Source organism: Orycteropus afer, unplaced genomic scaffold (genome assembly GCF_000298275.1).
Source record: "Orycteropus afer afer isolate SDZICR_OR568_19922 unplaced genomic scaffold, OryAfe1.0 scaffold00042, whole genome shotgun sequence".
Lineage (NCBI taxonomy): Eukaryota > Metazoa > Chordata > Mammalia > Tubulidentata > Orycteropodidae > Orycteropus > Orycteropus afer.
This window is the reverse complement of record NW_006921629.1, coordinates 9,508,445-9,520,462: the sequence shown is the minus strand read 5'-3', so window position 1 is coordinate 9,520,462 and position 12,018 is coordinate 9,508,445. Positions and strand designations below refer to the sequence as shown.

The following is a 12,018-nucleotide window of genomic DNA, read 5'->3' as shown; positions in this document are numbered from 1 at the left end:
TGGGGAGGAAGTGGGAGGGGAGCTGTTGCATTGTAAATTTTGGTCAATGACATGAAACAAAGTATATTATGTGAGCTGCTGTATGAAAAGTGAATTTTACTCTGTAAATCTTCACCCAAATCAAATTAAAAAAAAAAAAAAAGTTTTATTCTTTAGTTTTGTGTATTTCACTGTACATAGATTATATTTCAATGAAATTTTCTTTTAATGAGTACTACTGTTTCTTTTATAGGCCAGTCTATTATTTGGCTGGAAGCTGACCTCTAGGAGTGACTTCAGTTCAGTTCTAGGTTAAAAGGGTGTCTTAGAACATGGGAGAACAGAAGGGCAGTGTATGTACAAGGAGACAGCTTGGAGGGTGGGAGTGCATAGAAGGAAAGATGACAGGGAAGACCAAACTATGGGGAGGATGTGAGAAGGGAGCTATTACACTGTGGGAATTTGCAGTCAATATTATGAGACAAAATGTATATGAACTACTGTATGGAAAATGAATTTGCTCTGTAAACTTTCACCTAAATCACAATTTTTTTAAAAAAGAAAAGGGTGTCTTGAGAGACAGTTGAGAGCTCTGGTGGCGTAGTGCCTAATACATGTGACTGCTAACCAGAAGGCTGACAGTTCAAACCCACCAGGCATTCCTGGGAAGGAAGACTGGGCAATCTACTTCTGTAGTGATACCGCCTCGGAAACCCAAGGAGGGGTCACTCTGAGTAGGAATCAACTCGACAGCAGTGAGTGAGTAGAGGGCAACAGTCTCAGGGGTTCCTTCAGTCTTTGTAAGTTAGTAAGTCTGGCCTTTCTTTATGCATCTGAGTTTTGTTCCACATTTTTCTCTCATTCTAACTGGAACCTTCTATTGTGTCCCTAGTCAGAGCAGTTGGTAGTGGTAGCTGGTCACCATCTAGTTGTCCATCTTAATTCTTGAGGAGCTCTAGAAGTTTCATTGCATAACAGAGCAGGTACTTGTTGAACTTACTCATTTATCCACAATATTTCAAACATGCAGGCATTTAATAAAAGCTTTTGACTGAAGACTTCACCAGATAAAAATGAGGAAAATTCAGAGTTATATTAACTCTGTATGAACATCATAGTCTGGTTAGATGAAGTCCCAGACTAGACCAGGTCAAGTTCATATACATGAGGAGGTAGTCAACAATCACTGACCCTCCAAAAGGTTAAGAAGAGCGCTAACCACACAGCTGGTATTTCAGAAAAATATCAAGAAACTCAAGAACTGCCTTCCTATGTCTTTAATTTCTAAATCATTCCTTCTCAATAAATAATTTGAGTCAGAAAAACTGCTTTACAAAAAAGAACTTTTCTGCTAAAAATGTCTTAAAACCAAACTCACTGCCATCGAATTGATTCCAACTCATAGCGACCCCCACTGGGCTTCCAAGGCTGTAAATCTTTATGGAAGTAGACTGCCACCTCTTTATTCCACAGAGCAGCTGGTGGGTTTGAACCACCCACTTTCTGATCAGAGCCAAATGCCTTAACCACTATACCACCAGAGACACCACGAATATGAAAGAAATAATTTGCCCTCATTTACACATTAAAAAAGTGTATCTGGTCTGGTTGAATAAAATCATGATTTACTTTATAAAAGGAGAACTTCCTTTTGTCCAAATGACTGTGTTCCTCTCCTCCTGAATGTTTCTCAGAAGCTTAGGAAACAAGTTCTGAAAGCAAACTCGTCCTCTGTTCCAGGGAAGAGGGGAATGTGGGCCTCTTGACCTATAAAACTCAATATTTTGGAACATCCATAATTCTCCCAAGTCTGTGCCAGTCAAACAGAGGCTTCTTTCAGCAAACCCCCAACCAGCCAGGGCTGGAGAGCAAGGCTTTTCACTAGTAGCAGTTGACAAGGACAGGACTCAAAAAGTTCCCTAGGGGGGCACAGGGAGTTTTTACTTCAGCTTGCACTACAAACTGGTGGAAAAGACAGATGGACGGGATGACAGGAAAAGCAATTCTTTCTTCTGGGCTTCCTTTCTGTCTGGATTCTAAGGAGACGAATACAAAATTCCATCACAGATTGAAATGCTATCTAAACATTCTCAAAAATGTGGTCTTGCTCTCTGAAATATGACCTGCTCCGCTGCAGCAACCTGTGACCTATTAATATGTGAAGGTGACATCCCTGCAGCAGGCTGTCTAATTCTGGGCCTGGCTCGTCAACACTGCGAGCCTGTGTTCCATAGGTTGAAACATAAATTACTACAAGATATATATCTCCAGAACAAGACGCGACAAAATGTCCTGATGAATCATTCACTTTATGTTCACATTCTTGGGATTTTACACATCTAAGACTCTCTTAAGGATCTAAAGTTTCTGGTGAGCCATTTAGCTAAACAGTAGTGTTATTACTTCAACTAGTTACAAACTGGACATCTTCAGACACAAGCCCAGCTTTAAACCACTTTTAAAAAACTCACATACTGTTCAAAGTGACGTTCTTACGGTAAAGGGCTTTTGGTTATCTGCAATTAATAAACGATTTCACACAGACCAACTAGTCAATACAATTGAAGAAAATTTTGTTATGTGAATGAAGTATGTGTACTGAGGAATGCTGAGATGAGAAAGACACAGTTCTTGCCTTCAAGGAGCTTATAAACAGATCAAGAGGACAAGATGTGTTCACCAGAAAGTCAAGGGAGGCCAAAAAAATCAAATGAGAAGCACAAGCAAGGGGCTATGGGAGCCTGTGGGTAGAAAGATTTTACATTTCACTGAGTGATCCTGGGATTAACATTCTCATCTGTAAAATGAAAGGAGTGGGCCAGATGAGTTCCAAAAGCCGAAAGCCAAGCCCGCTGCCATCAAGCTGATTCTGACTCACAGTAATTCTATAGGGTAGAGCAGATCTGCCCCCATGGAGTTTCTAAGACTATAAATCATTATAGAATCAGACTGCCTCATCCTTCTTCCGTGGGGTGGCTGGTGGGTTTGAACAGCCAACCTTTTGGTTGATGGACTAATTCTTTAACCATCATGCTATCACAGCAGAGTCTCTTGTAATTCTAAAATTCTGATTTCTCTGGTGTATCCAGATGAGGCAAACAGAAAATTTCATAAAGGAAGGTAGTACTTGAGCTGGGCCTTAGATGGGTAAGAATTTTTTCCTGCCCCACCCCCCTTTATATATACATTTATTTATTTATTTATGGTTAGTGGTAATGGACACAACCAAACAGGGACCTGGAGAAGGGTATCATTCACAGTTTCTACATGAACAGTTCGATAACATTGGTTACATAATTTACATTGTATTCTCATTCTATCTCTACCCATGTTGTCTTATCACCATTAATGTAGGCTCTCTACCCCTGAAAATTCTCTAGATAGAATAGAGAAAGTATTTCAGGCAAAAGGAAGTACAAATGCATGGGTGCAGAAAACAAAGGACAGGCTTTAGAGCACCAACTCTTCAGAGTGGATGAAAAACAGGAGGAGATGAAACTGAAGAGGCAGGTTGAAACCCTGAATGTCAAGCAAAGGAAAGTGGATTTAACTTAGTAAAGAGAAGCCAGTGAGGTGTCTGAAAAGGTAGATATGGTTAGATATACTTTACAAAAGTTAATGAGCAGAAAGTACAAGAGTTTACAGGCAACCCTTGTACTCTTTATTACCTCTATTTACATGGGTCTCATCTATCAGATGTGCTCATGAGGAACCTGTACATAGAACAAGAGGCAGCCATTCAGACAGAACAAGGGGATACTAAATAGTTTAAAATGAGGAAAAATGTATGTCAGGATGCATCCTTTCACCATACTTATTCAATCTGAGCAAATAATCTAAGAAACTGACTGTATGAGGAAGAACACGACATCAGGCGTGGAGGAAGACTCATTAACAACCTGAGATACGCAGATGACACAACCTTGCTAGCTCAAAGATGACTTGTGGCACTTACAGATGATGATCAAAGACTCCAGCCTTCAGGATTACACCTCAACATAAAAAAAGGAAAAAATCCTCACAACTAGATCAATAAGCAACATCACAATAAACAGAGAAAAGATTGAAGTTGTCAGAGATTTCATTTTACTTGTATCTATAATCAACACCCATGGAAACAGCAGTAAGAAATCAGATGATTTATTGTGCTGGGCAAATCTGCTGCAAAAGACCTCTTTAAAGTGTTAAAGAACAAAGATGTCACTTCGAAGACTAAGGGATGCCTGACCCAAGCCATGGTATTTTCAATCGCCTCATATGCATGTGAAAGCTGGACAATGATAAGGAAGATCAAAGGAGAAGTGATACATTTGAATTGTGGTATTGGCAAAGAATAATGAAAATACTGTGGACTACTGAAGAATAAACAAATCTGTCTTGGAAGAAGTGTAGCCAGAATGATCCTTAGAAGTGAGAATGACCAGACTTCATCTCATCTACTTTAGTCATGCTGTCAGAAGGGACCTGGAGAAGGATATCATGCTTGGTAAAAGAGAAGGTCAGTGAAAAAGGGGAAGACCCTCAGAGAGGCAGATTGACACAGTGACTGCCATGAGGGACTCAAGCACAGCAAATGCTGTGAGGATGGTGCAGAACCAGGCAGTGTTGTGCTGTGTTGCACATAAGGTCACGATGAGTCAAAGCCAACTCAATGGCACCTAACAACAACAACATCTATCAGAGAAGCAGTGCTTCATGGGAGACACTTCAACAGACAAAAACCAAGTGATGAGAACTAAGAGCCAATGGGACCATGGCTGCAGGGGACATCAAGCTCAACTGGCATAACATACTACACAAAACATTGTTCTACCTCCTACTTTGGTGAGTAGTGACTGGGATCTTAAAAGTTTGCAAGCAGCCATCTAGATGCAATGATGGGTCTTTCCTCATCCACAGCAAAGAAGAATGAAGAAAACCAAAGATTCATGGAAACAATTAGTCCAAGCGACTGGTACACCATGTGATCCTCAGCTTATACAATTATGAGACCAGAAAAACTAGATGGTACCCGGCTACCACTGTCAACCACTCAGAGGGGGATCTCTGTAGGAGATCCTGGATAGAGAGGGAGAACAATGTGGAACAAACCTCAGAATCATTTAAAAAAAAAAAAAAAAAAAGGACTAGATTTGCTGGTCTGATAGAGCCTGATGGAACACAAGACAATGGCTCCTAGCTGTCCTTCAGGTCTAGAATTGAACCCGCTCCTACAGCTTCCAGCCAAATAAAAGACAGGCATATGAGCTGAACATTTACACTAGGTAGATGCACTCCTTGCAGAGAACTATGATGGGAGAATAGAAGGGCTGTGTATGTACAGGGACATAACTCAGGGGACAGGAGTGCACGAGAGGGAAGAACACAGGGAAGAGGTAACTATGGGGAGGAAGTGGGAGGGAAGCTATTGCATTGTGGGAAATTGTAGTCAATGTCATGAGACAAAATGGATGTGAACTGCTGTATGGAAAATGAATTTGCTTTATAAACTTTCACCCAAATCACAATAAAAATTTTAAAAAAGGAAAAGCAAACAACTAAGAGCCAAGCAAGGCACCAGGAAATATGATCAGTTACAGGAACCTAATATGTCTATAAAAACAGCTGCCATAGGGTCAATTCCAACTCATGGTGACCCCATGTGTGTCAGAGTAGAACTGGGCTCCATACGGTTTTCAATGGTTGACTTTTCAGAAACAAGGCAGCCAGGTCTTTCTTCTGAGGTGCCTCTGGGTAACTCGAATAGCCAACCTTTTGGTTTGCAGCTGAGTGCATTAACCGTTTCCACCACCCAGAGTCTCCAATGTGTCTATACACAGATCATAATGGTAGCAACATGGAAGAAGGTAGATTACTTACACATAAGCCAATGGAGATGACTACTAAACGAGAGGGAAAAGAAGTTAGTCATAAAATGTAGGGAAAAGTAGAGACATGGATAAAACAAAAATTAGAAGACTCACACATAATACCTGTGAGCTACTAGCAAAGGAAACAGGAAATTTCTATATAGGATTCCATACCCTTCCCCCAAATCTGGGCAGCATAATGAATATTTTTAGGAATGAGATAGCTGTACTCAAAAATCTCAAAGAGGCCAAATAACATAACTGAATGACTGAAAGGCGTGCATGCTACCTAACTCAATTAGTATTGAAAAGGGAAGGCCAGACACTGTAAGAGAGGTAGACGAGAAAAGGCATGCTCAGCATTTCTGTTATGATAGCAATTTCTGAAATATGATGCTGAAATGAAGAACAGAATCCAATGAAAAGGAGAATGGTTAATAGAGAACATATGGCCCCTCAATCACTGAAGAACACTCCTCCCCCTCTTCACCCTTTATTCCCTTCCAGTTTCCCTCCTTGGCTGGATCCAAAAAACTCTGATGTGAATTTACAGTTACCTATATTTGCCAGTAGGAGCTCTGGTGGTGCAGTGGTTAAAGCATTTGGCTGTTTACCAAAAGGTCGGCAGTTTGAACCTACCAGACGCTCTGCAGGAGAAAGACGAGGCAGTCTGCTTCCATGAACATTTACAGCTCTATGGAGCAGTTCTACTCTGTCCTAAAAGGTCACTATGAGTCGGAATCGATTTGATGGCAGTGGTTTGGTGTACTTGCAAATAAAGCCAGGTATGAAGCTTTGTAGCTATGTCAAGTTATTATCTTTTGTAACAATAAAAACGACAGCAAAATTCCAATAACTTAGCTGGTAAACTAAAGCTGGAACCTTATTTCATACACAAAATAAAGGAGGGCACAAGGGACATCTGACATAAGGAGAAACCCAAGGAAACTTTGGTGTTACCATTGGAACCTGCATTCCCTTGGTGGTGGGTGAGCTGCGCTGCAACGTTTGCTCCTGGTCCAAGAGAACCGAGAGAACCCTTGGCCGCTCTATGCAGCTAACACCTGCTGCTGGGGGACAAGCCATGCATATGTTCTGCTGTGTATGGGGCAGATCAGTGAGAAAGTGCTCTGCAAGAAGACAGAGTGACATTGTGGACCCTTGGTAATTTGCATAGAGGAAGAAGGTATACTTACTTGCCTTCCATCCTGCCCCACATTTGTCTGACCTCTCACAACTGTTCGAATATTGTCATCCAGTCTCCTAGCAGAAAAGTTAAAGGATACAAATCATTGAAATAGTCTCTGTTCTAAGTAGATCCCAAGAAGGACTCAGCAATTTATCCGTCAACCTGTGGGGACCGCATCTAAAAACCACCACCAAAGCCACTGCCAGCGAGTCAGTTCTGACTCATGGCAACTCATGTGCTATAGAGTAGAATTACTCCATGGGTTTTCTTGGCTGTAATCTTTTACAGAGGCAGATTACCAGGCTTTTCTTCCATGGTGCCACTGGGTAGGTTCGAATGCCAACTTTTAGGTTAGTAATAGAATGCAAACCGTGTGCACAAACAAGAGCCTCTAGATTGCACCTATCTGTCCAGAAAACCAAACAGGTGTGAATGATAAAGGGAAGACTGGGCCCTGGGCCTTAAGTGGGGCAGCAATGGTAAGATATGGAGCCCAAGGCCAGTGTGGTCTGAAGTCTTCTTTTCTTCTTTTTATTTTCTTTAAAAAAAAAAAGAAGAAGCTATTTCTATTTCATATTCAGTGCTGTCTGCAAGGACCAATACAATTTTTCATGGAGTAAATCAGGAGTGACAAAGTTGCTAAAACCTTATGGGAACAATCCAGAGAATGGGGTCAAATGATCCCACACAAAATCCCTTCCTCAGCAACTTCCTCAGGAATCTTAAAAGGCACAAGGAGCTAGAGTGAAACATTTAATCAGTGCTTCACCCTCTGGGCCCTGGTCTTGCAACGTGTGTATGAGACAGAGGGGCGGCTTCCAGCTCCTCCTCCCCCTGGAGCTCCACGGGGCCATTTAATGGCATCTCCACCAGAAAAACTCCAGTCAGTCAACTTCATTTTTCATTTGAAGAATCCATTAAAAGTATGGTGGGGAGAATTTTAAATAACTGGCTCACCAAACAATGGACAGGCATATGGGGTGAACATTTACATCAGGTAGATACACTCCTTGGGGCAATCAATCGATCAATCAATCGTGAGAGAACAGAATGGCAGTGTTTGCATAGGGAGACAGGTGGTGGGAAGGGGTGCAAGTGTGTGGGAGTGAAGGATACAGGGAAGAGGTAACTAAGGGAGGAAATAGGAAGAGGGCTATTACACTGTGGGAAATTGCAGTCAATGTCATGAAACAAACGTGTATTGACTACTATAACAAAAATGAATTTGCTCTGTAAACTTTCACTCAAATCACAATAAAAATTTTAAAATATATATATATATATAAAATAACTGACTGACAAATCATTTTCAGATCATTAGGGCATTTCTATTTTCTGGACAAACTAGATAATTTTAGTGGCCACTACCAGAATTTTCATATCTCAAGTCCAAGTCCATTAAAACAATGAAGAGGCTTCTTTGCATATATATATATATATATATATATATATATATATATATATACACATACATACACATATACATACACACACACACACACACCCCAAATATTTTGAGATATGTATCTTTTGAGATAAGTATCTCAAAACATTGGAGATACATACATACATACATATATACCTATATATATATACACACACACATATATACATACATATACATATTCTTTTTAACCACAATAAAACAATTTTTAAAAATTCAAGGGTTGTAAGGGAAAAAAATGATCTCCTGAATCCAAAACAAATGCTTCCCCTCATAAAAAATTCTTTTTAACAAAAAAACTATATTTAAAGTAGATTGCCTAGTCCTCCTTCTGAGCAGTGGCTGGTAGGTTTGAACCGCCAGCCTTCTGGTTAGCAGTCAAATGCCTTAAGCACTATGCCACAAGAGCTCCTAAAGTAAAGGCATCAACCTATTAATACGATGAACAGATGTTTTTTCAGGTTGGGCAATTTACTTCCATAGTGATACTGCCTCAGAAACCCAAGGAGGGGTTGCTATGAATTGGGTCTGACTTGATGGCACATAAGAAGAGCAGCAGCATCATATGTCAAAAGGAACCCTGGCGGCATAATGGTTAAAGTGGTCAACTGCTAACCCCAAGGTCAGTGGTTCGAACCCACCAGCCACTCCATGGAGAAAGATGGGGCAATCTGCTTCTGTAAATATTTACAGCCTTGGAAGCCCTATAGGCAGTTCTCCTCTGTCCTGTTGGGTCACTATGAGTGGGAACTGACTCAACGGCAGTGGATTATCACGTGGATAAACCAGAACCGGACAGTGCCCTTTGATGCTCATCCCAAACAATCACATCATGGATTAATCACAAGGTTTAATCCCAGGCCACCACTCAGGCCAGCCAGCAGACCCAATCACACTTGTCTGTGGCCATGGAGCACACAGACCAGCTCATCTTCCTATCTGAGCCTTAGGAACACAAAAAAAGGTAAAGTTACTAAGGAATTAAAGCCATTAAGAACAGAACAGAAATGCTTCTGCCTCCTTTTCTAATTACTGTTTTGGATAACATCTCTTACTGCTTCCTTCCTTGTTTTCTGAGTAATTGAATGCTAAGCAAAGAATCACATCCTTTGCCACAAGGCTCCAAGAGAAATCCAGACAAAAGCATTCTCTTTTTAAAAATGACCATATATCGCACACTTGAGACTGCAATGTTCTCACAGGTAAGTGTGATCCAGAAAGTGATTAAATAAACAACATGCTTTTCATGAATTATTAAAAATCATGTGATGTTACTTACCTTATTTTCAGTCTAATTTTGTTCACAACTTCGTCTATATTTGCCAGAGACTACAATAAAGAAGAAAGAGTGCCCAGCTGTTACTTCACTTCCTGGCATTCTCCTTTCATAGGGAAATGATGAGTTATATTGGCTATTTATGAAACTTCAAAACACTTCATCACACAGTATGATACAACTTTTACCTGTTTTTCTTCTTTGACATGTAGCAGTAGTTGGCAGGAGTTGCCAAATCCAACCCAGTGTCTATTTCTGTAAATAACATTTTATTGGCACATGGTCACGCCCATTCATTTATGCAGGGCCTATGGTTCCTTTTGCGCTACAATGGCAGTGATGGATGGTTGTGACAGAGCCCGGGTGGCCCACAAAGCCTAAAATATTTACTATTTGGCCCTTTACAGAAAAGGTTTGTTGAACCCTTGTAGATAGGATCACATGTTCACACAACAAAATAAACTACTGCAACATACAACATAGGTAAATCTTACTAGCATTATACTGCATCAAAAAAGCCAGACATAAAAGAGTAGATACTGTATGACTTCATTGATATAGTTCAAAACCAGACAAAACTAATATCTGAGGTTGGAAACCAGGCCAGTAGTTATTTTGGGGGGAGGTGTTGAGTGTACAGAGTCAAAAAAAAAAAAAAAAAAGGCCTTCTGAGGTATTGGTTATGTTTTATTTCTTGACCTGGGTGGTATGGGTGGTAGTTACATGGCTGTATTTATTTTGCAAAGTCATCAAGTTGTACACTTAAGATTTGTGTGCCTTTTTATAGCTATGTTATACTTCAATAAATTTTGTTCTGTTTTTTAAGTATACAGGTTCACTAGAAGAAAGTCTGGAAGGATATATACTAACAACTATAATTTATAATAGCGATTATAATCTAATGAAGTCTACACTAATAGTTGTAATCTATGCAAAGGAATTTCAATGTTCCTTCTTTTGGCCTATGAGTATTTCCCAATCACACATGTAACAGGCATGCCTCATGCTACTGTGCTTTGCAGATACTGCATTTTTTACAAATCGAAGGTTCACGGCAACCCTGTGTCAAACAAGTCTATCAGCACCATTTGTCCAGTAGCATGTGCTCACTTCATGTCTCTGTGTCACATTTTGATAATTCCAGAATATTCTAACTTTTTTATAATGCTATTGCACACTGAATAGACTACAGTATGGTACAAACAGCTTTTATATGCACTGAGAAATCAAAAATCATGTGACTCGCTTTACCGCAATCTTCGCTTTATTGTGGTGGTCTGGAATCGAACCTGCAATATCTTCAAGCTGTACTGCTGTATTGACTGTGCACTGCTACCGTAATTATAATATATTTCTGTTTTTTAAGACAATGATAGTTAAACAAAAAAAACGCTCATTTCCACCCTTAGAATGGAGAAAATGTGAGGAAATGATGCCCCCTAATGGAGAAGAGATGGTACAGTTTTATAACCATTTCACTCAAGTTTAAAAACACACTCTTTCCCTGTCTCCCAACTGAACAACTAGAGGTGCTGTAGGAATTGTGTTTCTCGATTGCTACCAGCTACTTCAACTGGTCTGGTAAGAGAAACAGGTCACAAGTGTTGAGATGTCATAGATGATGCCATTCACATATCTTCTGACCAAACCAATGTTGCTCAGGATTCTCAGAAATCCAAGAACAGACTTAAGATAAAGAAACAACTCAGAAAAGAAGTTACTTTAATTGAGGAATCCACTGTCACCTCAAAACCAAAAGGGATCTAAACCACTGCCAAGTGAGCAGCTGATGAGTTGCCAGAGGACCTGGCTTTTAAAAACTCAACTCTGCCATTACTAACTTGCTACGTGGGTAGAGATCAAGGGTTTAATCTGTTTCTATTTCCTCATCTGCAAAATGGGCATAATAGTTCCTACCTTGCCTATATCTACTAGAACCCACATTCTTCATTTTTTTTTTTAAATCTATTGAAAATGTTAATATTTGGAGAATCTAGGTGAACGATATCCATGAATCTTTCTACTTTTTCTGAAAACTGAAAATTATATCACAATAAAATATATGTTTTAAATGTATTTAAAGTTGGGAAAACATGTACATGACTGAAAATTCAAACAGTAAAAGAGAGGATATAGTGAAAAGTAAGGCTTCTTCTTGCCTAGTCTTGCCTGTTCTTCCCAAAGGTAATGATGCTAAACCAGCATCTTTGGAGCTCTCATGGCGTAGTGCCTAAGGCATTTGACTGCTAACCAGAAGGCTGGCAGTTCAAACCCACCAGTC

At 40.0% G+C, this 12,018-nt stretch overlaps 1 protein-coding gene across 1 annotated transcript in view; it reads right to left on the bottom strand.

Annotated features, from left to right (window-relative positions):
- The window catches only part of VPS53 (VPS53 subunit of GARP complex), a 192,548-nt gene that overhangs the window by 164,494 nt on the left and 16,036 nt on the right, over window positions 1-12,018 (bottom strand). Inside the window, exons 3-4 of the mRNA XM_007937432.2 lie at window positions 9,741-9,790; window positions 7,025-7,091 (exon numbers count right to left, since the gene is read on the bottom strand). Coding sequence (XP_007935623.1) covers window positions 7,025-7,091; window positions 9,741-9,790 — 117 coding nt within the window. The remainder of the gene's footprint in view (window positions 1-7,024; window positions 7,092-9,740; window positions 9,791-12,018) is intronic.